This window comes from Scyliorhinus canicula, chromosome 11 (genome assembly GCF_902713615.1).
Source record: "Scyliorhinus canicula chromosome 11, sScyCan1.1, whole genome shotgun sequence".
NCBI lineage: Eukaryota > Metazoa > Chordata > Chondrichthyes > Carcharhiniformes > Scyliorhinidae > Scyliorhinus > Scyliorhinus canicula.
Window position 1 is genome coordinate 53,139,157 of NC_052156.1, and position 27,154 is coordinate 53,166,310.

The following is a 27,154-nucleotide window of genomic DNA, read 5'->3' on the forward strand; positions in this document are numbered from 1 at the left end:
GTGTTAATGTTAGTCTGCATGTGATAATTCAAAAAGATAGCAACTGCTTTTGTTCCACTTGAAACATGAATTTAATTAATGACATTATGCTGCCTGTGAAATACTTTTAACGATTGAGGTATTAAAGATACAACATGCCTCAACTGCCACACTCTAAAAACAGTAATACTGTACCAAATGAAGGGGGCACTCAAGAGTGCATACCTCTGACATGCTGCATTAACACCAAAATTACACCACTCTTCTTTGAGGCTTTTCCACATTTAAAAAATAAACCTGCACATATCTACAAATCAAAAAATACCAAAGAAAAATACTATACATTATTTTGGGGGGTTTTCTATGCCCACTGTCGAAAATAATACAGGCAGAATATTGGTGTTTTCCTCTCCACAGATGCCACCCAACCTTATTTTTTCCAACATTTTCTGCTGTAACTCAATATCCACAGTATTTTGTTTTGGTAAATCAAACTGCTTGAATTATTATCCAGAATTGATCAGCAGCCTTTAATGATGTCAGCTCTGTTAATGGGTTGCAAGACGTCATGCAAAGGGGCGTGTTCAGTTTACCATATGATCCACCATTACAAGTTAAACTATTAATGGCTGTTGAATCTAAAAGTTTACACTTCATACTGTAAAATGTGGAAGACCGCAACAATTTGAATACAAGTGTGTACACTTCATATTCATAAAAGTTCTTGTCTTTTTAAAGGCTAAATTTGAGTGTCTAAAACAATTGTTGCCACCAGAAAATGCGTACCTGGTAAGTAGTAAAAGTTTAAGTGTCCCTTCTGTGCAACTTATGTTGACATCTTTAGGGGATGCCTGCCTACTGTATGTAAAAAGGAAAAAATAAGCTAAATCTAGGTCCTTTACAGTCCAAAACAGGAGAATTTATAATGAACAACAACAAAATGGCAGAGCAACTAAACAATTACTTTAGTTTGGGTCTTCACGGAAGACAGCACTATAACTTTCCAGAAATGCTAGAAATCCAAGCGTCTAATGAACTGGAGAAATTGAAGGAAGTTATTAGAACAAAAAGCTGGAAAAATGAATAGGATTGAAAGCCGATAATTCCCCGGTGCCTAATAATCTACACCCCAGGATTCTAAAGCAGGCGGCCATGGAAATAGTGAATGCATTGGGTGCCATCTTGCAAAATTCTGTAGATTCTGGAACAGTCCCCACAGACTGGAGGGTGGCAATTGTAACTCCACGATTTATAGAAAAAAGGGGAGAAAACTGTGAATTACAGACTTGTTAGCCTCACATCAGTAGCATGGAAAAGGTTAAGTCTATTATAAAGGATGTGATAACAAGGCACTTAGAAAACATCAATGTGTTTAGACAAAGTCAACATGGATTTATGAAAGGGGAAATCATGTTTGAGAAACCTACTGGAATTTTTGAGGACACAACTAGTAAAATAGATGGTAGCACAGTGGGTAGCACAGTTGCTTCACAGCTCCAGGGTTCCAGGTTCGATTCCCGGCTTGGTTCACAGTCTGCGTGGAGTTTGCACTTTCTCCCCATGTCTGCGTGGGTTTCCTCCGGGTGCTCCGGTTTCCTCCCACAGTTCAAACATGTGCAGGTTAGGTGGATTGGCCATGCTAAAATGCCCCTAGTGTCCAAAAAGGTTGGTTGGGGTTACTTGGTTACAGGGATAGGGTGGAGGGGCGGGCTTAGATCAGGTGCTCTTTCGAAGGGCCGGTGCATACTCGATGTGCCGAATGGCCTCCTTCTGCACTGTAAATTCTATGATTCTATGATAAGGAAGAGGAGAGCCAGTGGATGTGGCGTATGTATATTTTCAGAAAGCTTCTGAAGTCCCACATAAGAGGTTAGTATACAAAATTAAAGCACACGAGGTTGGAGGCAATTTATTGGCATGGATTGAATTGCATACAGAAATTATCAGAATAGAAATAAATTGATCTTTTTCAGAATGGCAATTACTCAATGGCAAATGCAGCAAAAGGTGCATGAAGTTATCCACTTAACGGAGAAACCGAATCGCAGAGTATTATTTAAAATTGTGATAAGATTGGGAAATTGGGAAATGTTGCTGTACAAAAGAAACCTAGATGTCCTTGTACATCAGAAACATTAAAACAGGTACAATCAGTTAGGAAGACAAACAAAGGGGCGGCATGTAGCACAGTGGTTAGCACTGGGACTGAGGTGCTGAGGACCCGGGTTTGAATCCCGGCCCTGGGTCACTGTCTGTGTGAAGTTGGCATGTTTTCTCCCCATGTCTGCATGGGTTTCACCCCCACAACCCAAAGATGTGCAGATTAGGTGGATTGGCCATGCTAAATTGCCCCTCATTTGGAAAAAATAAATTGGGTACTCTAAATTTATTTTAAAAAAGGAAGGCAAACAATATGTTGGCCTTCATTACAAGAGCATTTGAGTTCAGGAGCAAGGATATCTTACTGCAACTGTACTGGGTTTTCCGCACCTGGAATAGTATGTGCAGCTTTGGTCTTTCCCAAGAAAGGATATTCTCGCCGTGGTTGTGCAGTGAAGGTTCATAGACCCATTTCTGGGATGGCAGGATTGTCAGACGAGGAGAGATTGGATCAAGGAGGCCCAAATTCATTGGAGTTAAGAATAATGGGAGGAAATCTCACAGAAGCATTTAAAATTGTGACAATGCTGGACAAACTGGATGCAGGGATGATGCTTCCCCTGGCTGGGGGTCTAGAACAACGGGTTATTATAGTCTCAGGATACAAGGTAGGACCGACATGAGGAGGAGAGATTTCTTCACTCAAGAGGGTGGTAAATTTTAGAAATTCTCTTCCATAAAAGGTTGTGGAGGCCAAGTCACTTGTATTTAAGCATATATTTAAGCAGGAAATAGATTGATTGCCAGACACGAAAGGAGTAAAGGGGCATGGGGAATGAGAGCGGGAATATGGTGCTGAGACAAAGGACCAGACATGATCATCCTGAATGGTGGAGTGGCTCAAGGGGCCAAATGGCCGACTCCTTTTGGTGCAATATGTAAATCAGACCTCTATTTTGTGTACATTAAATGGAGGTAATGGATCTGTTGGTAAGGGTACAAGGAGGAAGTTCTCTCAGTTAGATATTGAATGGCTCAAAATATGGAGTTTCAGATTAATACATATCTGCAACTCTGTTTCCATATCAAATTTTGATATCCCAAAGTAGATTCCAAATTGTTTCCCCCCCCATCACTGAAAACCTAGCTTTCATTCTGCATCACCCTCTCCCTTTTTCTTGCACATGGTCTTATAATTTCGTAAATGTCATGTACATTTTAGATTTATATTTGTTAATCCCTTTTAAGCAATTACACTACTTAAATTTGGTATATTTCCTTAATCTCTTACTTGCCTCTGCATTTCAGAACAATTTGCGTAAGAAACAATTTGTGTAAGAAACATACAAAGAATATGATATCATTGAAGAAGGCTATGTCAAATCAGAGTCTACTGGAGGGAGCCAAGATCAAAAGGGAGAGTTGGATGAATAGAACCAAGATTCCAAGAACCAAGAACCAGCGCCAGGGTCCCAGGTTAGATTCCCCGCTGGGTCACTGTCTGTGCGGAGTCTGCACGTTCTCCCAGTGTCTGCGTGGGTTTCCTCCAGGTGCTCCGGTTTCCTCCCACAGTCCAAAGACGTGCAGGTTAGGTGGATTGGCCATGATAAATTGCCCTTAGTGACCAAAAAGGTTCGGAGGGGTATTGGGTTACGGGGATAGGGTGGAAGTGAGGGCTTAAGTGGGTCGGTGCAGACTTGATGGGTCGAATGGCCTCCTTCTGCACTGTATGTTCTATATAAATGTCTTAATTAACATACACAAGAAGTGTTTCTCAAAATTATTGAAGGAGAAAAGCAAAAATTGAAGGACTTCAATTGTGTGAAACGTTTCAGGTCAGCACATTCTTAAAACTACTCCAGTTAATCACTGTTGTCGATTGTCAACCTCAAGATGTGCCCTGTTCTAATGTCAACGAGTCCACAAATTGGAGCAGGAAGATCGCAAATCTGACCAGGTGTATGAAGGCATAGCATTTTTAATAAACAGTTATTACAACAAAATCAGTTGGAGGCCCATTCCACCCAAGAGTGAAGGATACAATGTAAATAACTCTCTAAACTGGGAGGGTTATTTTGTAAATGAAAAATCGCTGCTCAAATTCCTGGCAAAATCTACTAAACAATTATGTAGATTAAAAAGCACCAACACACAGCAGTCTGTAGAGCATTGGATTGAGACTCAGTCACAACACTGGACTCAGCAAACTCCTACCACATTTGGCAGTGTACCCACCTGTACTCTATTCATTGTGCTATTCCTGTGACATTTTACACTGGCTGTAGTCTCAACTTCTGCTTTTTGTCTGCATTCAATACAGCAACACCAAATAAAATGCAACAAATCATTAAAGCCAGCTGTACACTTGTCATAACATTATTGCATGAGGAGGTATGCCCCATCACCCAATCTACCTCAGAATTCTGGAAATTACCTCCAATAAACTACATTTAATCCTCAAAGTACAGATATAATTTTATATTTTTGAAAAGGCATAGACAAGGATACTATTGTTAAAAACTCAGTTTTTTTTTAAAAAGCATGGGAAGAAGCTTTTCTTATTGCTACCATAGCATCATTCAAAATTGCTTTTCTTCATAGACATCTCTTTCAAAAGCAATTGTTGAGTTCACTTAAAGCTTTTGTAATAATTCTACAGAGATACCAAGGTTATCATTCACCATTTGTCACAGATTCTCATGTCACAGATTTTTATAGTGCAAGTAGAACTAACCTTTCAGCATAGCTTCAGATAATAGATTCATTTTCAGATTGATCAACCGGTGCCAAATTTAAATGAACTTATGCACAATGTGTGGTTGTATTCAGCATGGTCCAGTAAACCAAACAGATTATAGTGTAATTACTACCAATAATTTCATACATGCACAAAAAATCTTCCCAAATCATAAAAATCTTCATAGCAATATGACAAAGATATTTCTGTGAGGGTGCATAACCTGGGGTTGATCAATTCTTTTCCAAAATCAGACGTCAGTGGAATGAGGTTTTTTAAAAAATTACTCTGTGAAATTGCCGAAAAGGCAATGGTGAATGATCAAGAAGGATGCATGAGGAAAACAAAGTGGTCATTCCAAGCTTCGCCTCCCACTCTCCATCACACCAGATCTCAGATTCCCTTCCTTGGCAGTTGCTTACGGATATATGCTCAATCCCCAGGATACCATCTATTTATTTGCAATACTATGGTACTTAGAAGGTGCCAATATTGAATTGATTTATATTCACAGCCTTATTGCTTTGGAGTGGATCATTGCCCAAAGTCAAAGATGATACTGAGAAGGATGATAAAGACTTCCGAATCTATGTATGGGCTCAATAGGCTGGATGCAGGAAAACTCTGTTTCCATGTGTAGCTGCAAGGGGGAACAAAAGTGGGAGCATGTTAATGCCACTTGTGTATTGAAGAAAAAACAGATTGTGCAAGTCTAATCAATGAACATTTTGCACCATTGTAACTGTTTATTCTTCCTTTCTACAGCTAAGTGGAGATGGTGGCATAATGGCAATGTCTGTACTAGCAATCTAGGGGCAGCAGCTAATTCTCTCAGAAAAAGGGTTCAAATCTCAACATGGCAGTTTGTGGAATTTAAGTTCAATTATTTTAAAAATCGGAAATTGAAAGCTAGCAATGGTGACCTAGAAAAAATATAATTGATTGTTGGAAAACCCCATCTGGTTGCTTTAAGGAAGAAAATATGTGGTCCGTACCCAGTCTTTCAGTTTAAAACTATCCATAAACATGGTTTAAGATGGTTAGTTTATCGCCTTCCTAGAATCCTTCTTCCTCACTGGGAATATCTTTGTTATGAGTCATGAAGATCTGCCATTGCCTGATCAACTATCTTTTCTGCTAAACTTCTTTCCAAGTCTACTCCAGCTAATTTTGTCCTCATTCCTTTGTAATTAAGTTCAACAGTTGTTTCCGACTCCGATTTAGCATTCGCATGTTATGGTAACTGTTTCCCATGGAAACTTTATTCGGAGATAGGTTTTAGTAAAATCGGCCTCATTACATATTACCAGATCCAAAATAGCAATAAACCCTGGTTGGATCACAAACCCTGGTTGGATCACAATATATTGTTCTGGGAAACTGTCTCAAATATACTAATGAATTCTTCCCCATGCTTACATCTACCAATTTAATTTTCCCAATCCACAAAGATTAATGTCACACATGATGGATGTACTACCTTCTTTACATGCACTCATTATCTCCCGTTTTATTCTCCATTTTACAGTATAGCTACTGTAAGGAGGCCTGTAGACTACTCCCACCAGTGTCTTCTTCCCATTGTTGTTTCTTACCTCCACCCATATGGATTCTACACCTCTGACCCAATATCATTTCTTGCTATCACACTTATTCCATTTCGTATTAACAAAGTTACCCCACCACTCTTTTCTTCTTGCCTGTCCTTACAAAAAGTTATATACCCCATAATATTTAGTTCCAGGATTCTGTGATTTGACATTTGCTAATTGATCCTCAGTGTGCTACTATTACTAACTATGATCATCCATCGGGTTCGCAGTGCAGTGCTGGCAGCTACATATATTACTACATAGGGCTCTGTTCTTTGCAGACAGAAAGAATATTGTACCTGTTTCAGCTATACAAGGGATAACCATTCACCACTGGCTAATTCCTCAGGGAAATGCCTTGACCCGAATCAAGCTGCTTGGCTTCAATGTTCAAACAATGCTTGGTATTAACTGTCAGTCACCATTAACTGGTGCATTCTCCATGGCAACATCTCCTAGATCAGATTCCAGTGGTCAAACAATTCACACTATTCTCACACAGCATAACGTTGTCCTTGATATCGGTATTCTTGCAATTGTCCTGATGGAGTGCAACGCAAAAAACTTTGACAAAATGTCTTTTTCAGCTATACTCCTGTTCTGTACCAAATGACTAATTGCATTAGGAATAACTTCACTTACTGAACAGCATTATAAGGTAAAACCCAATGCCCATTGCTGGTCATTCATCACCACAGTTTCGCGGTCACCAAAAAAACTTTGAAGACAATCATATGACCATTGGTCAAGAAATTAATGGTTACCTTCAGTTTCTCATACTCTCCAAGATGAAATGCGTCATCTATCATATCAGTAAAGAATAAAGACTCTTGTCCAATAATGGTACACAGATTCAAATAAAGAGTTGGACTTCAAATGACAGAATTCTAGCTAGAAGTACTATTATTTAGCAATTCCGAGATTTTCTTAAATTTAGGATGCAATTTCAAAACAAGTTTATTTCAATAGGAAAAAGTCAAATGAATGGAGAATTAGGGGGTTTTTTTCCTGTGAGAAATGCTACAGATTAATTTCTCAAAAATCACAATTCTCAACTTGCACAATTTTGTTTGTATGAAAGCATGCAAAGAATGTGCTATTTAACTGTATGTCAGTCTTCTGCACATTCAATCTTTAAAGTCAACTTGTGGACTAATGAAATCAGCTGCATTGCATCAAGTACAAATAACTTATGCAAGTTTCATTATAGCTTAATTAGGATAGCGAGTAACGGGCAGTACGGTGACACAGTGGCTAGCACTGCTGTCTCACGGCACCGAGGTCCGTGTCCGTGTCGAGTTTGCACATTCTCCCCATGTTTGCGTAGGTTTCGCCCCCACAACACAAAGATGTGCAGGGTTGGTGGATTGGCCATGCTAATTGCCCCTTAATTGGGTACTCTAAATGCATAACAATAAAAAAAACAGAGTCAGTAACTTGTGGTTTCCTATGCCTAGTGAGAGCATATCCCACATGGCGGGATATTAAGCCACATGTCAGATTCAGAATAGGGGTGTGTGCGCACGCACGTGTGTTTGTCTGGAGACTTTAAATATGTATAGGAGCCATGGACAGACAGGTCGAACCACAAAACAGGACATCTAACATGACAAAAGGGGGGGGGGGGGGGGGGGGGGGGGGGAGATACATGCAGGTCAAAAACCTCTTCTCAAGTAGGGAAACAAGGACATACCCACCACCCCATGACCAATGCAACAATCGCTATTAGAGGGCCTACTAAACGCGGACACCTTAGGGAGGGGAAACTGCAGCAACCTCTGTAGGCGCCTACAGGGACGGGCAGACACAACACTGAACGAAACATGGTAAAAGTGTTAGGAAGACCTAGGGTCTGAAATAAGGTGGGGACTTTGGAGTGAAGCACTGCACAGGGTCAACTCCACCTCCACGCACAAGGCTAAGCCTAATGCAGCCGAAAATGGTACACAGAGCTCACTTAACCAGAACCCGAATGAGCAGATCCTTCCCAGACGTGGAGGACAAGTGTGAACAGTGCCAAAGAGGTGGGAATGAGGGTGGAGCCATGCCCGAGAGTGGCCATCTTCAGGGTATCAGAACAGTCACATCTCTTTAAAGGGAGGAGGGCCGATGCCCTTGCCTCTCTAATCACCTGCTGGAGACTCCTGCTCAGCTGGCGATCAGCAGCACCACCCAAAGCTGCAGACTGGCTGTCTGACCTGTCGTAATTTCTCCAAATGGAGAAAATTTAATTTGTGTTCCGGGGGTCAGAAAAGAGCTTCCACAAAACGCGGGAGCCAATCACCTATTGTTCCAAGATCTGTTTGTAGCCAATAAACCAGAGGAAGGGAGGGGTAAGCAACTACAGGTACAAAGGGGAGGGAGGAAACGAGGGAGGGAAATAAAGAGGTTTGGAGCCCAACATTATATACAGCGCTATGCCCCCCCAACAGGAATAGGTTGGAAAACCAGAAGGAAGCAGGAAGAGAAAGAGATGGAGATGCAACAGGCTAGATGTGCACCTGCAACCGTCAAAACCAAGGCTGCAGACGTGAAATTCCCTTAGCTGTAAGAAACAAATCTGAAGTGGATTGGGAAGCCTCAATTCATTTTTGGTACCGTCAACAGCTCAAAATTGGTCCCAACTTCGCACTAATCAAAAGCTCACAAAAGCGAAAAGAAACTGAAAATGACTTGTGCTCAGCAGATGATAATCTTGAGTGGAACAGAGGTAAATTGTGGGAAAGAGTGTAAAGGAACTTCACGGATTCTGGACATTCTTTACCCAACATGAAAGTATCGGATTGTGAGAGCTGCTGGTTGAAGTGTTAAAAGTTGTACTTCTCTACCTTAAAAATTGTATAACCTGGAGAATATTTTTTTTTAGAAACACTCAGGGAAGAGGGTTTTGGGGCAGAAACTGTGGGCAAATCTAAATAGTTGAAAGCTCTTCAGAGAAAGAATACTTTTCATTCTGCAATCAGTCACTAAAGGGTTAAAACAGGCAGGGTTCTTGGCAGTTTTGCTGCAGAAACTGGAAACTAAGCCAAGATAAATCTGATTTGAAAATTACATCAGCAGCATTTTTTATCAATAGGCTTATTATGCCAAGTTGTCTTTGCTGGCTTGTTGATTTAATTAAACTTTTCGAAAGTAAATACAGGTGAGCAGAGGAGATTAGCACACCTACATGGGTGTTAGTTTAACTGAAGTCACAGCTTAATGCAAATATGAAGTAAACTTGACCAATACTTGTATAACAAGGGCTCTGTTGGACCTAGCTAAAAATTATGTCCAATACATACACTGTCTACCAGTACAGATACTGAGACATGGCTATCATTTTGTCTGCAACAGGCTCATTCTCAAATTTTGGAGAGAGAAAGAGAGAGAGAGAGAGGTGGGGAGGGAGGGAGGGAGAGCGGGCAACGTAAACTTGTGACAATAAGTATTTCACCAAATTCAAAAACACCAACTGAATCCAAAATCACCACAAATTACAAAATACAAATAAAAATTCACCCATCCTGCTGGGCTGATCTGGTAAATAAACTTGTCATTGTCCCAGGTGACAATTGGCTGGTTTCCTCTTTGAGGGGAAGAGCTGACTGGTGGTGATTTAAATGAGGACCACCACACCTCTGACAAGGGGCAAGGCTGAGAAAGCTTGAATAATCTCAGCCGGTACGGGATTTGACCCCGCACTATTGGTCTTGCTCTGCATCACAAACCAGCTGTCCAGCCAACTTCCTCGGCAGTGGCCCGCTTACAATCCTTGGAAAAACAGCTGCATGTTATGCCAGAATTCCTTGACAACCTGGAAAACTGAAGCCGAAGGAAGAATGTCCAGATTGTCAGTTTGCTAAAAGGAGCTGCAGGTAATCTCCCAGTTACATTCTTTGAGATCTGGCTACCAAATCTTCACTTAGAAACAAAACGGCATATCGTATCCTATCTGAGGCCTAGGGACAACCAATGGCCCCGACCTTTAATTATCAATTTTCATAACTTCAAGGACTGCCAAAGAGTACTGGAAGCAGCTAGATGTAATGGGACCTTGCTCGATGAAGGAGAGATCTTTTTCACCCCCAAAATTTCTCAATGGCGATACATCAGAGACGCATGGGGTTTGATAAAGTTAGAAGCTGCCTGAAGGCTGAAGAGTGCAATATGCTCTACTATATCCTGCTGCACAGAGGGCGACATCCGACAACTCTGTAAAGACGTTCAACAATCCGACTAAAGCCTAGGCTTTTGTAAACACCATGGAAGGCAATAATTTGGATCAACTGACTGCAGTGCACTGCATAATTTGGACTCTATCCCTAGTCATTATAATTCCTTCCTGGTTCTTATTTCATACTTTTAATTCTGACAGGGATGATTTAGCAATAAACACTAAGAGTGAGTTTTATCCTTAAAAATGGTAAGGACTTCCATTTAAAGCCCACCAGGTCTTGACCATGGTTTTGATATTTAGAACGACAGGGGATTAATTAGGCGAGGGGACATATTTTGAGATGCTTCCTTGTTATCCTTTGAGCAACTATCTCAACAATAGGAGTTCACGGACTTCCAGTGGCGGCTATGAAGGAGTAGGTCGCACATTGGTGGCTCCCGCTCGGGTCCGACCTTTTCCCCTGATTTTTTAAAATAGAACTGGATTTGGAAAATTGATGGTAGAGACAATTGTTGATTGGATTCCAACATAAGTGCATGGAGAGGCGGACTAGAAGTGCTCGCAAAGGAAGAAACAGACGAACAGAGAAGACTTGGGCTGAAGCTGCAGGGGGAGACAGCATGGCGGATGATCGGTGTCCTGGCATGTCGACCCAGCGGTCAACGGAGCAGCTGATGCAATTTATCCAGGAGGGCTTCGCCAAGCAGAAGCAGGACTGTTTGGACCCGATTAAAGAATCAATTGCGCGGCTGGAGCTCAGATTGGACGCCCAAGATCGGGCGATCCAGAAAGTAGGGAAGTTGCTGGCTGAGCAGGAGGAACATCAAACTGCGGTGGAGCTGGAGGTGGGGATGCCGAGACCAGCAAAAAAGGCTCCTGGAGAAGGTGGAGGACTTGGAGAATAGGTCCTGCCGGCAGAACCTGAGAATTGTTGGTCTCCCTGTCCGAAGGAGCGGACACTGGGGCATACATAGTATTTATGTTCGAGAAGCTGCTCAGGGATGGGACATTCTCCCGACCCTGGGCGGTGGACAGGGAAATGGTGGTGAGATTCCACAGGTACGTGAACAAGAAGCGTATTTGACAGTGGGCCAGGCAGACACGGAGCTGTAAATGGGAGAACAATATCCTGCGGATCTATCAGGCCCTGAGTGCAGAGGTGGCCAGGAGAAGAGTGGGGTTCAACCAGATAAAGTCGACCCATTTTTAAGAAAAAGGTGAAGTTTGGACTGCTGTATCCAGTCCGTCTCTGGGTCTCGTATGAGGAGCAACATTTTTATTTCAAGTCACCTGAGAAAGCTATGGACGTCGCAAAAAGGAAAGGATTGGTGGTGGACTGAGGACTTTGAACTTTGCTGCAACGTTCACGTTTGTTTTCCGTTTGTTGGATGTTATTTGTAATGCCTTCTGTATTGATTGGGGGCCAGTTGCAGAGGTGAGCAAGTTAAAGTTTATATTTGCACTGATGGGGGATGGAGGTGTGTTTGTTAGATGCTGGATCTTCTGTTTGATCTTTTCTTTGCTTATTGGGTTTTTTCTAGGGCAATTGGGTTGGGACTGGTTTTTTTGTTTGAATAGGTGTGTATGGGGGGACGGGGACCAACAGGTGGGAGAATGTCTGGTGCTGGGGCATGGGCCACCAAGCTAGCTGGGCAGGCTAGCTCACGGAAGAGCAGTGGAGGGTGGGGCGCGGGCTGGAGACTGGCCCAAGAAAGGTAATGGCTGATCGGCGATTGGGGGTTGGGGGGGGGGGGGGGGTTGGGGGTATGAGCCCCCAACTAGGCTGATCACCTGCAATGTACGAGGGCTAAATGGGCCAGTTAAGAGGGCACGTGTGTTCGCGCATCTGAGAGGACTGAAGGCGAACGTGGTAATGCTACAGGAGACGCACCTTAGAGCAGATCAGATTAAGGAAGGGATGGGTCGGACAGGTATTTCACTCGGGACTGAACTCGAAGACTAGAGGCGTCACGATCATGATTAATAAGCGAGTGGTGTTTGAGGCAGGAATCATAGTTACGGATGTGGGAGACCAGTACATAATGGTCAGTGGGAAGTGTTGCAAGTGGTACTAGTAAATGTGTATGCGCCAAATTGGGATGATGTGGAGTTTATAAAGAGGATGCTGGGGAAGATACTGGACCTAGATTCTACTGACGGGGGTGGTGGACACAGGGTACTGGGCGATTACAATCTCAGATCATGCACCGCACTGGGTTGACCTACAGGTTAGCAAGGAGCGTAGCCAGCGCCTACACTGGAGACTGGATGTGGGACTTTTAGCTGATGAAGAGGTGTGCGGGCGGTTGAGGAAATGTATTCAGAACTACCTGGAAGTCAACGACACGGGGAAGTTTCGGCAGAGGTGGTCTGGGAGGCATTGAAGGTGGTGGTTAGAGGACAGCAGATCTCAATACGGGCCCACAGGGAGAAGGTAGACAGGGCAGAGACAGACCGACTGGTAAAGGAGATATTACAGGTCGACAGGAGGTATGCGGAGACCCCAGAGGCAGGGCTTTTAAGGGAACGGCAGAGGCTTCCATTGGAGCTTGCCTTGTTAACCACAGGGAGGGTGGTAGAGCAGCTGAGAAAGGAGGGGGGGGGGCAATTTATGAGCAAGGAGAGAAGGCCAGCAGAATGCTTTCACAGCAGCTAAAAAAAGAGAGAGGCAGCCAGGGAGATAGGGAAAGTAAAGGGCGGGGACAGGAACCTGGTTGGACACTCCGTAGGGGTGAATAAGGCGTTTAAGGAGTTTTACAGTAGGCTAAATGGGTCGGAGTAAATGAGGCACTTCTTGGAGGGGCTGAATTTCCCAAAAGGGGGGGGGGGGTGCGCTGGAAGAAGGGCTAGGGGCCCCGATCGGGTTGGAAGAGATAGCGGAGGGTCTGAAGGACATGCAGTCGGGTAAAGCCCCAGGCTGGACGGGTACCCAGTGGAGTTCTATAAAAAGTTCTCTGGTATATTGGGGCCACTGTTGATGAGGATGTTCAATGAGGCAAGGGAGCGTGGGGTGCTTCCTCTGACGATGTCACAGGCCAACATTTTATTGAACCTGAAGCAGGACAAGGACCCAGAGCTGTGTGGGTTTTACAGGCCGAAGTCCCTATTGAATGTGGACGCCAAACTGCTGGCAAAAATCTTGTCCTCCAGGATTGTGGACTATGTTCCGGATGTAATTGGGGAGGACCAAACGGGGTTTGTTAAGGGAAGGTAGTTGGTGGTCAATGTAAGACGGTTGATAAATGTGATCATGATGCCCCAGGAAGGTAGGGAGGTGGAGGTAGTGGTCGCAATGGACACAGAGAAGGCTTTTGATCGAGTAGAATGGGATTATCTGTGGGAGAACTGAGACGGTTCGGGTTTGGGCAGGGCTTTATTGACTGGGTCAGGTTGTTGTATCAGGCCCCTGTGGCAAACAGACGGACGAATAGGACATCAGACTATTTTAGGCTGCATCAGGGAACGAGACAGGGATGCCCACTCTCCCCACTGTTGGTCGCTTTAGCCATAGAGCCATTGGCAATTGCGGCGAGAGCCTCAAGGGGCTGGTCCGGGGGCGGGGGGGGGGGGGGGAGAACAGAGGAGAGTGGAACACAAGAGTCTCGCTTTACGCTGACAACCTGCTCCTGTATGTATCGGACCCATTAGAGGGGATGGAAGCAATTGAGAGGATTCTGGGGGACTTTGACCGGTGTAAACTAAACATGGGGAAAAGTGAGATGTTTACGTTCCAGGCAAGGGGGCAGGAGGGGCGATTGGGGGAGCTACCATTTAGATTAGTAGGGGGAAGCTTTAGGTACCTAGGCATTCAAGTGGCGTGGGAATGGGACCGGCTGCATAAATTAAATCTGGCCCAACTAGTAGACCAAATGAAGGACGATTTTTGGAGGTGGGATGCGCCTCCGTTGTCACTGGCTGGGAGGGTGCAGACAGTGAAAATGACATTCCTCCAGAGATTACAGTTTGTGTTTCAGTCTCTCCCCATCTTTATTCCGCGGTCCTTTTTTAAACAGGTCAACAAGATAATTACTGGCTTTGTATGGACGGGTAAGACCCTGCAAGTAAAAAAGGGGATGCTTGAGCGGAGCCGCGGGGAGGGTGGGCTGGCGCTGCCGAACTTCAGTAATTACTATTGAGCAGCGAATATAGCCACAATCAGGAAGTGGGTGGTGGGAGGAGGGTCGGTATGGGGGCGTGTAGAGGCGGCTTCATCCAAGGGCACCAGCTTGGGGGCGTTGATAACAGCACCTCTGTCGTTCCCGCCTGCACGGTACTCCATCAGCCCCTTGGTGGTGGCTGCCCTGGGGGCAATGGAGGAGGCATGTGGGAGCAGAGGGAGCATCAGTGTGGTCTCCAATTTGTAATAATCACCAGTTTGCCCCAGGAAGGGTGGATGGGGGGTTTCCAGAGATGGCAGAGAGCAGGGATTGAGAGGATAGGGGATATGTTTATAAAGGGGAGCTTTCCTAGCTTGAGGGAGCTGGAGGAGAAATTTGGATTGGCGAGGGGAAATACATTTAGGTACCTGCAGGTGCAGGACTTCCTACGGAGGCAGGTTTTAACCTTCCCGCTCCTACCACCAAGGGGGATACAGGACAGGGCAGTTTCCAGAGTGTGGAAGGGAGAAGGGAGGGTCTCTGACATCTACAAGGTCAGAGGGGATGCAGACGGTGGAGCTGAAGCGCAAGTGAGAAGAGGAGTTTGGAGGAGAAAAAGAGGGTGGCAATGAGTCCCGAGCTGGCACTTTTCAGAGTGTCGGAAGATCTAGGAATTCAGGAGGAGAAAGAGGCAGTCGTTCTGGCCTTTGCTTCCCTGGTAGCCCGGAGACGGATATTATTAGCTCAGAGGGACTCGTAGCCCTTGAAGTCGGAGGCCTGGCTATCTGACATGGTTAGCTTTCTCTGCTTGGAGAAAATCAAGTTCGCCTTGAGAGGGCCAATGTTAGGATTTGCCTGGAGATGGCAGCCGTTTGTCGACTTCTTTACGGCAAATTAATTGTCAGCAGAAAGGGGGAGGGGGTAGCTTAGCTTAGAGTAGGGGGTTAGTAAAGTTGGGACCTGTAAGGGAGGAAGACGGCTTTGGCATTATGTTTATAAATTCATGTACATTGTTTACTTGGTTGTTGCTGTAAAACCATAAATACCTCAATAAAATGTTTATTTTAAAAAAAACAATAAGACATCCCGATACACACTCTACAACTTGGGAGATTTTATTTTTAATACAAGACATCTCTGCAACATGATGCTAGCGTCTTCCAGGTGGAAAAACGCCCTGTTATCAATGGAACCAAAGCAATTAATTAGCAATTTTCACGACACATTATGTTCTAGACCTTGTACAATGTGCTAGAGACTATGGTCTTGAGAAATAAGATCTCGCAGTGAATATGGATAAGGAGACCTGGGGCACTATCTGGGAAAAAAGCTAATAGAAACTCAGTCTGTAATAGAATGAAGGAGACCCAATTAAAATATTTCACCTGTTGCACCAAGTTTAAAACACATATCCTTACTGCTATATCCTTACTGTGTCAAAAATGTAAAGTTGCGAGAGGAGACTATACATTGTGTCTGGTCCTGTGTCAAAATTCAATCTTACTGGTTGGGCATATTTAAAGAGCTTGAGATGACATTTGTTATGGCCTTTAGAAGTTTGATTCTTTGTTCTATGGCTTCCAGATAGAAAGATAATTGATGCCAATGAGAATAGGCTGTACATTTGCAGCTTGGAGGAATACCTTTTGTTCCTGGATTAGCCTCCTTCTGTTCATAATTAGCAAACATTGTGCATTGCATCCCAATGGAATTTTTAACCTGTATACTTCAATCCAAATTGGATCCATTCCAAAACTACAGCACCCATATCGCAAATACTCAGGTTCTGTAGTGTCTGACTTACTCCTACAAGGTTTTGCATTCCACCTCTAATATACTAAATGCAAAGATGAGCACCATTTTGTCGTTTTCATGACTTTATCCTTCCTCCCCCCCTTCCCATTACTTGCCCTCTCTACATTTTGTAAATGTGGAAGCTCCGGGTTTATTAAATCAACTACATTGGTTTCCTCCTGACACTGGTCACACTGCACTGCACCCGTTAAGGGAGTAGTGATTGTTTGTAAATGGAAAAATTCTAATATAAATATACTTTAAAAATAAAACTTTAGTATATTGCAGCATGATAACTATCTGTTTCCAGAAAGTTATAAATTAACTTAGAAACAGGACCTCAAAACATACTGAGCACCAATGAAGTGTTAGAAATAACTCACAAATAGAGAAGCACAAGGTGGGTTGAAGCAGATCCTATCTCAGGAATTGTAGTCAACTCATTATGATCAAGTCGCCTGTAAAGAAAACAAAACCCATGATATTGCTCCCACTGTATTACCCGAATAAAGAACATGTAATATACAACTCTACTTCACTGCTGTTTCATAACATTCCTGCTCCAAATCATCAACATTTTTTCTATATACTTTCAAATAAGGGTTCAAAAAAATGCATTACTTAGATTGAACATCAGTACCCATTCAATAGCAGCAAATTCAGAAATGTGATTTTTTTTCTGTAATATTTTATTAAATGCAAAATATCGATAATGGGTTGCTGGTAGTGGTGGTGGGCATAGGACAGTGGTGCCAGAGAACAGTAACAAAAAAGTAGCCGAGTGGAGTTACACAGGCCCAAAAATATACAGACCCAAAATATGCAGAAGGCAATTTAACAAAATTGTAAAGTCAAAAAGCAAGCCAGGGCACCAAAATATTTTAGGCTCAAAGTAACAAAATTCTCTTAATAACATCCGGCTCTAGATTTATAAAAACGGTTAACAACTTGCATTTTCAAGTTCAACCCTCGAACACAAGAATTTTTGGAATATTTTCCAGCATTTCATTTCTCAAAAGTAAATTTTCAAAAGGTGGAATGCATTAAGCTTTCCTCAAACAGCAATGGGCAAACTACTTCAAAACCTCTGTCTCTAATTTTGGCTGATTTTCAAACCAAGTTCCCACCTCCAGACCAATTTCTAGTTCTGCTTAATTGATTAACTCTTTTTTTCCTGTTACTGCAAACTAATCTGTAAACAGGTCTTTTAAAAAAATACTCATGAAATTATTTCAATAACTTGCAAGTAATTGCATACATGGAGTTAAAAGATAGCTCATGTACAGCAGTAAAAACTTGCTTCAATTTAAAATCAAATTACAGCAGAGCAGACAGAAGGGATGTAAACATAGCAAAACAATCAAAGATTAAATTTGTATGGCCCCCTGGAAATTTCTAGAATATCTAAATGTTACTTTCACAATAAACAAATGTAATAATTCACCTTTATAAATATAACTAAGATATTAAGTTTAATACATACAATTCACGGAGGTGGGATAGTTCTGTGAAAACAGAGGGGTCAATTGACGTCAGTCTGTTGTAGCTCAGGTTTCTATAAGAAAAACAGATGCAAATCAGATTGTGTTCAGCAGAGTTCAGCTAATACTATTTTTATTTCAATGGCATTGTAAACTACTGGTGCAGATTTTGATTGCTATCACCAGTAGCTTACAAATAATCAGCACACAAAGCAAAATTTGCAAATCTTTTGGGCTGGAACAGTTACATCTCCATTTTTATTTTGCAAACAAAATCTTTAAGCTCAAACAGCAACATGCATTTGTATAGCACCCCAAGGCGCTTCACAGAATACGACTATATGAAAATGAACAGGGCCAAAAACAAGTTCATGGAAAGAGTGACTAAAGTATTGGTTCGAAGTGGACTCAAAAGAGGGTCTTAAAAGGAGATTGCAGTGGAGCAGAATCAGAATCGTTATAGTACAGATGAAGACCATTCAGCAATCAGGAGGGTGATTTAAGGTTTGGGGGGGGGTGCAGATTTTGAAGCATTGGAACATGACAGGTCTAAGGTATAGTTATTAATGGTGGGGCAAAGGGAGCATGTAAATGCACAAACAGTCAAAGTTAGAGGAACAGAGTTTAAAGGATGTGAAATAGAGAGAAAAGGTTGTGGTGCTACAGGAGGTTACAGAGACATGGAGTGGCAAGGTCATTGAGCAATTTAAATGGAATTATAAAACTCATTCATTTGAGGCACTCAAATCCAAGTTAAAAGACCACATCAACAGCTTACTTTCACATTGAACCTTTAACATAGTAAAATACCCCTAGCCACTTCATAGGAGTGTACTCAGACAAAAACTGACACCAACCCATAGGAGGAAACATTTGGATAGAGTTTTCTTGCTGTGGAAGGGATGAAATCTAATGAGATTAAAATATGAGTTGCAGGAAAGATTTGAGAGGAGCATTGAAACAAACTTAACGAAAACATCAAACATAGTCCAAATATTAGCAAATATTTCCTCTTCAGAAACACAAAAAGCCTAACAACATCCTGGTAAACCTCCTTTGTACCCTTAAAGTATGCTGCCAGGAATTGTCCAAAATACTCCGAGCAGAGGCCTAGCTAGTGATTTATGCAGTTCTAGCTTCATTTTTATATTCTATTCCTCTATTTATAAACTCTAGTAAACTATATGTCTTTTTACCACTCATTCCCTTGGCCTGCCATCTTTAGCAATTTGTTGAGATAATTTCTCTGCTCATTTAAATTTTTCAAAACCATAGCATTCAAAATGTAGGTCTTTCCAAATTAGCTCTCCCACAGTGCATCATTTCTCTGCACTGAACTCCATCGAACTTGTTTTTAGCCATTTCAGCATCTTATTTCTATGTCACCCTGTAGCCCACAACGATCATCACCATCTATGACATTGTCAAGATTGTACTATCTGTGAACTTTACATATGAAACGAGGGGCCGGATTTTCACACTCATGGAGACTCCACAGACATTTAAAAATGGCAAGCGGGATCCAGACGTTCCGCCCATGATTCCGTTAGATCCCATATGCTCCAGTAGTTCATGAATCACACAGGCATGAAACCAGAACTCAGCTGGGCCATTTGCACTTAGTACCAATTTCAAACAGACCTAATTTTCACTGTAGCAAGGATCTTCACCTGAAGTGTGGGAGTCACAAATCAATGTAGACTTAAATTTGTAGACGAAGGGAAAATGAGGTCTATGCAATTGACGAGCTTGGAAGTTATTCTGCCCATAGTGAATACTGGGTGACTTGGCATGCAGAGTGCAAGAGCAAAGGATGGTAGTGGTCATGGGTTGGAATTAAGTTGGCATAGAGGTACAAGAGCACCTTTTAAACATCCCACCTCCGCACTGTGAGTCCATGGATGCCTATGATCTGCATCTGGGATGGTAGGCCCGATTCCATCTCGCACCAGCCAGCTCCCTCTCCCTGAAGTGAAAACTATGTCATATAGGGTTACCATCCCACCACATCAGCCAGCTAGGAAATTTACCAACTCAAGCTACCCACCTCGGAAGCAAAAATCTAGCCCGGGGCCAATTCTCATTGGGACCCAAAACTGATCACAGCATCACTGTAAACTACCTCTCAAATCAGAGAAACCACCAGCACCCTTTGTTTCCCAAGCCAATTCTCTGTTCATACTGCCATTTTTCCTGCAATTCTGCAGGCTTCCATCTCCTCAATGTTTCCTTTGCGATAATTTATCAGATGCCTTCTGAAAGTCCGTATATGTGTATATGATACACACACCACAACAAGTTCCACCTCATCTGTGTGACCTCAAAGAATTCAATCACAATTTTATCAATCACAATTTTATCAAATTGATGCCGACTCTCCTGGATTAATCTATACTTTCCCAAATTAAAATGTATTTGGTTCCTGACAATGAATTCCGTGGGCAGCATGGTAGCGCAGTAGTTTGCACTGCTGCCTCACGGTGCTGAGGACCCAGGTTCGATCCTGGCCCTGGGTCACTGTCTGTTTGGAATTTACAGTCTTCCAGTGTCTGCGTGGATGTCGCCCCACAACCCAAAAAAGATGGGTTATGGCAGCACGGTAGCACAGTTGCTTCACAGTTCCAGGGTCCCAGATTCGATTCCCGGCTTGGATCAGACTGTCCAGAGCCAGTACATTCTCCCAGTGTCTGTGTGGGTTTCCTCCGGGTGCTCCAGTTTCCTCCCACAGTCCAAAGATGTGCAGGTTAGGTGGATTGGCCATACTAAGTTGCCCTAGTGTCCAAAATTGCCCTTAGTGTTGGGTGGGGTTACTGGGTTATGGGGATAGGGTGGAGGTGTGGACCTTGGGTAGGGTGCTCTTTCCAAGAGCTGGTGCAGACTCAATGGGCCAAATGGCCTCCTTCTGCATTGTAAATTCTATGATTCAATGGTAGGTTGACTGACCTATAGTTTCCTGGTCTATCCCATCCTCTAATTTGTTTCACCCAAGTGCACACCATTTCACTTGACAGACTTCCAAAATTGAATGAGCTGCACAATATGAATAGGTTTTAAGTTATTTTCTCAAAGTTGCAATTTCACGAATCTACAACAGAATTATACATGAATTGTGACGAATTCGGTCCAATCACAATGCAAAGCAAACTTTCTACTCAAACAGGTCTGGATTTAAAACCGGCCATCTTAATGCATGCATGGTAAATTTACAGGAATCTAAAATATGCATTGACGAGGTGAGCTTCATTTGACTAAAAAAAATTATACCAAAGCTTGAGGTAAATCAGTATTTTGTGCACTACTTCCTGATCTGAAATGAATTGCTGAGGCCTAGACAATAAAATTCAGAATCAGCGACTAGATTTCAAACTTGTATGGTCTGTTTCACTCTGCTATCAGATTAAAGGATTAACTGTTCCCTTTTCTAACAGAACTTCTTCCTAATTACCTCAAGGACAACAGTGTCTCAGTGCAGATACAGGTGCAGTAATAAAGTTCTTACTCTATCTGAACAAGAAGAGAGAGATAAGGCCCTTCTAACCAGATCAAAGAGTGTTACCGTGAAACGATTAACTTTTGCTCAAGATAGCCTTGACGTCAAGCCAACTACAATAACAAACCTATAATACTGCTGCCATAGATCTGCAATGCAGGAAATAGTTACACTAAATCAGTCTGATTTTCACATCAGGGATCCAAATAATTTCTTGAAGGTACATTTTGAAAGGCTACCAATTAGCAATACATGCCAATTCTCTAGACTCAAATATTAATTTGTTGCTTATTTCTGGAATAAATTAATGGCAAGGGGTGGGGACTAGAGTTGTAGTTGAAGGAGCAGACAAAGCTCGTCAACACAGCTTGAATTGAAACTGAATTGTTTCTCAACACTACAATGAACGAACGGCTTGAATGTGCAAGCAGTAACGCTGAGAGCTGGAAGGTTATTAAATGACAGTAATGTCATTTATATATTGTCTATTTTTAAAATCTTTACAATATAGCACACGACCCAAGAGGCACAATTACTTCTATAAACGTCTTTTTTCTTTTAACCTATCCACAATATAAAAAACGTTGATAATAAAATAGCCCCAACAACAAATACTCTAATCCACACAATACTTTAAAATGCACGAGTTTCTTCATTTACTGCTAATGTATTCTCTGGAAGCTCGATTATGAAGTTTGTTTCAATTTCACAACTTTACCTACTTTAGAAAAGCACACATTAAAGACCTTTCATCACAGACTAGTTTTGTCAATATGAACCAGACAACTACAATAACCTGCCGGCAATAAAACACCTTCACAGAATTAAAGTAAACACACAGAAGCCTGACCAAAGAACTCGCTTATAGTGTCAAGAGCACACAGGCGAAGAAGAAAGCAGGAGACAGATGCAACAAGAGCACACGCAGACAGCACTGTTCAGTTTTGGGAATTCATCTCAGGAAAGATACATTAGCCTTGGATTATGTACAATGCAAATTCACCATAATGATGGGTTAAATTGAAGGAATGTGGAATGTGTTCCCTTGAATTTAGTTGGTCGAAGGGTGATCCAATTAGTGGCCTTAACAGTGATATACAATCTTTTTGCCTCTCCCAGGAGATTTGGGTTTTGTTGGAGTGAAAAGAAAAATTGTTTCGACTGACACTCCATTTCAGGTTCAATTCCCATACCAGCTGAGAACTCGTCTTCTTCCTCCGTGTACCCGAACAGGCGCCGCCGGAATGTGGCAACTCGGGGCTTTTCACAGCAACTTCATTGCAGTGTTAATGTAAGCCTACTTGTGACAATAAAGATTATTTATTTAATGTTCTTTCGGGTAGGAAATCTGTCATCCTTACCTGGGACCATGCTCGCCAGCCCCCCGCTGACAACGTTAAGCAGCACTTGAGCTGCACTTGTACAGCCAACCCCATCCAGCTTGCAACAATGACGCCAAGAAGACCAGCCCCAAAATTCAGGGATGCTGACCTAGGGAGGCTCCTCGACGTGCTGCCTAGGGCGAGGTGGCGGCAGCAGTCAGCTCAGGCAGTGTGACCAGGCGGACTTGCCTCCAGTGTCTGAAGAAGGTCAACGATCCACACCAGGCAGCATGAGTAGACACCAACGTCCCACTCCCCAGACCCACAGGGAGCATCTACCCAGGCAACCTCCAACCCTCCCTCGATCCCCTCCCCCTTCAGCACTCCTTCCACCCACCCCTTCAACCCTTCCGCCACCCCAACCCTCCTTTCACACCAACCCCCACAGCTGTGAACCACGCACGTGGCTAATGACGCCCTCCGTGTCCCCTCAGGAAAAGCTCTCCCATAATCGTCGTGAGAGGGCCCAGACTGGCGGTGGGGTGCCGAACTTGAGAATCCTCACCACCTTCAAGGAGGGGGCCCTGGAGGTGACTGGTGTGGCAGAGGACAGTGCAGTCACCAACATGGAGGCTGGCAGACGCTGCAGAGGTGAGGGACTACCAGGCTCCACCCAGACGACCTGTCAAACATGAGTAGCGATTGCCTTACTGTCTGACCCCATCCATCCCACTGACCACATGTCCATTCTCCCGCAGGCCCAGCAGCCGACTGCACCAGCCCATCCCGGGCAGCCACCTCAGCTCCAGGGAGAACACCTCAAAGGAGAGCCAAGAGGATGCAACAGCGGCACAGCAGTCATCCCCACCCACCACCACTGTAGATACACATACCTCGGTTGGACACACACCTTAAGTGGTCAGGCTTCTAGGGCAGAATCTGATGAGCATCACACTGCTGCTGATGTACATCTGGTGGAGGCAGGAACCCCCAGTTGGAGGTCTGCTCAATCCCTGGACCCAGCTGGGTCAGAGCCCAATACTGAGCCTCTGGAACAGAGTTACCCGGGGCTGATGGGGAGGATAGGGGCCTACCTGGATGTTCAGAGGGAGATGTCAGCGTCACTCCAGCAGATCCATAGCCGATTGGAGTCCCAGAGACTATGGACTCAGGAGATGGCACTGGCAATGAGCGGCACCGAGGCCAACACAGCTAGGTTGGCGACTGCAATGGAGAGCTTGGTGAACGACATCAGCACCATGAGTGTAGGTGGCCAAGGCGTCGCGCAGGTGGTGACGGACATGGCTGAGGGCCTTGGCAGTATGTCTGCCTCACTGGGGGGATGTCACCCAGCACCAGGCCAACCTTGATGAGGTTCGGAGGGACATTTCTTGCTCTCAGACAGGAATGGCCGAGGAGCTGCAGAACTTGACCCAGTCACTAGTTGGCATGGCTGAGGCACTGCAGAGCATGGCCAGGTCACTGGGCGATGTGTCCCAGTCACTGAGGAGCACCGTCTAGGGCTTTGACATGGGGGTGTGGACTATGGAGAACCACCAGGGCTGGCAGCGCCAGATGATGCAGGGGCAGCCGGGGCCCAAATCAGCTGTCCCTCCATCCCATGATGATCTCCAAGGCCTATAGGCACCAACCAGGTGCAGGGGGCGCCAAGTGCCAACCCAGGCCCATCCCATGGGGCGGCGACTGTGGCCACCAGCACTCCCGAGTTCCAACCCCCTGATGAGGCCGCATCTCGGGATCAGCACACTGGACAGGGTTACACGACTGTGCATGTGCCAGAGATGTGGGCCGGGGCCCTCCGGCCCAGAAAATGCTCGGCAGGAACATCAAAGGTCACGGGATGAGGTAAGCAGTTGGCTGCCTCCACCTCAGATGTGCATCCTGGGGAAACACCAAGACGTCATAATAGAGCTAGGAGGGCCAGGCATGTTGAGCATCACTGAGGGCACTATCAGAAATGGGGCATCACACAGCACATTAAACAACTATGCACAAACATTATTATGTGCCTCTCGTCACTTTCTTCCGTTATGCGGCCTGACCCCTGGACCCTTTGCCTGTCTCTCCAGGCAAACCCACCCCGACCCCATCGCCCCCACCCACCCACCGCCCTCCGGCCATGTTATATCCTGTCCCGGAAGCTGTGTTCCCTGGGTATTCGAATATTGGCTGCTGTGTGTGGTGTTGAATCATACACAGTCCAGGCAACAAGGTGCGATCAGAATGCTAGGCAATGACTCCCACATGCTACATGGACTGCAAATCCACAGGAACTCACTTGGCATGTGTCAAGTGCTCACTTAACCACGATTGCCAATTCCCCATTAGCGATTGCCTTCAACCACGCAGCCGGAGGCCTCAACCGTCAGGGTTATAGGTGATCACGGGGGACATTCGGACAGGGACAGGGGCTGGGATTCAAGGGTTGGCATGGTGATGCCAAAAGCGATTGCCTGCCCCCCCCCCCCCTCAAGGGTTGGCATGGTGATGCCAAAAGCGATTGCCTGCCCCCCCCCCCCCCCCGTAACGGCCCACCCCAGCGGAGGGTCCCCCAGCCCCTGCTGAGCACAGAGGTGGCAAATCCAGCACACCAGGCTCTTTGCCTGTGAGCAAAGATTGCTATCCCCCTCCTCTGCTCCCCATGGAAGCCCTTCCACCAGGTTCACTCTTGTCAGAAGGAGTACTAATCGGAGCCAGCGTGGCCACTTGCTGGGGAGGCCGTTGAATGACAGGTGGCTCTCGTTAATTGTATGGAAATGGGGCTTAAGTGGTGCTTATTGGTTTCTCGCCATGCTTAGGGGGAGACGAGGATACATTTTCTCAGAGAGGTCGTGAGTCTTCTGGAATTCTCTTCCACAGAAGGCACTGGAAGCAGAGTCTTTGAATATTTTTAAGGCAGAGGTAGATAGATTTTTGCTAAGCATGGGGATGAAAGGTTATTGAGGGTAGGTTGGAATGTGGAGTTGAAGTTACAATTGGATCGGATCAGTCATGATCTTATTGAATGACCAAGCAGGCTCGAGGAGCCGAATGGCCTTCTCCTGCAACTAGTTCCCATGTGAAGTGAATCAGAGCTCATCTAAATCAGAGGAAATAAAGGAAAGGCGCACACAGTACATCAGCATGAAAATAAATAACCAAGTATATCAGAGCAATGCTTTAGCCATCACTTCCAAAAGACAATTTACAGAAACAAAGCCAACTCTACTGATGATATCAATATCGAGATGGCAGAAACTATTACAAATATTACGACGAAATACTGAAGTGTAAATTAGGAAGTTGGGCTGAAAATGGTAAATGTAATTTAAATATAGCTAATTGCAAAATGAGTAGCAGTGGAATATATAAACTTAAACTGGCATACAAGATGCAGCACTTGACAAATGTATGAACATATTTATGGATAATCTGCCAAAACTACCATAAAAGCATGCAAAGCAAGAAAGGAAGCAAACAAGATAGCAAAATGTACAGCAAGGAGGGTAGAACACAAGTTCCAGGAAATAATAACAGCCTTATAGAAAACATGGGTCCAGCCTCACCTGCAGTAAGGTGCACAAACATTGGAGAAGGTACAATAAAGAGCAGGTACAATAAAGAGCGTCTTTGGTAACTTTGATTATGCATCTAATTATAAAAGGAGGGTTTTAGAAACTACTAATGTTTTATAGCTTAAAACAGAGCATCTTAGAACAAATTGAATTGCATATGCCTTTTTTTTAATCAATTACAGTAATGGAAGAACAACGTCTTGGCCAAATTTGATCAAATTACAGACAATGCAATTTTCCAACTGTTTTCTAAGACTCCAATTTCTTCAACCAAAGCCTTGGCCCAAAGAATACCCAATTATTTTTCTTTAATTTAGTCTATCTACAGTACGCTAAACAGGACCAGCAAAATTCAATCGATTTTACTTGGTATTTTGCAAAATCTTCTTGGGATTAAAGATGTAAAAGTAGGAATGTCCTTGGGTGGGCGTTCAGAGGTAGAATAAAGGAGCAGTCCTGGGCCTTTGTAATAAAGTAATGTACATCCCATCCTGAGCAGATGCCAATTCGACCCAACAGTATGATACTCTTATTCAACTGGACTTCTGCTTTCATCTTCAAATGGCACATCGAATGCAAAAATCAATACCTCAATTACCTCCTCTTTCCACAATGTTGTACTTGCCCCTTTTGTCAGAATCCCCAAAGAACTGAGCCCATATTGTTTATGGAATGGTTTTATAAACTTATAGGGTGGGATTTTCCGGCCTCGTCCGCCCGGTGAATGGAGAATCCTGCCAGAGGTCAATAGAGTTCTCCATTGTACACGGCTCGCCCGTGGCGTTCTTGTGGAGGGTGGGACGGGTGAATCCATCCAAAAGTCTTAAT

General features: G+C 44.0%; 1 protein-coding gene across 2 annotated transcripts in view; it reads right to left on the bottom strand.

Annotated features, from left to right (window-relative positions):
- Positions 1 to 27,154, bottom strand: part of lrig1 (leucine-rich repeats and immunoglobulin-like domains 1) — a 155,102-nt gene that overhangs the window by 78,018 nt on the left and 49,930 nt on the right. For both annotated transcript variants that reach the window (XM_038810593.1, XM_038810594.1), the window contains exons 2-3: positions 17,942 to 18,013; positions 16,842 to 16,916 (exon numbers count right to left, since the gene is read on the bottom strand). In XM_038810593.1, the coding sequence (XP_038666521.1) occupies positions 16,842 to 16,916; positions 17,942 to 18,013 (147 nt within the window). The remainder of the gene's footprint in view (positions 1 to 16,841; positions 16,917 to 17,941; positions 18,014 to 27,154) is intronic.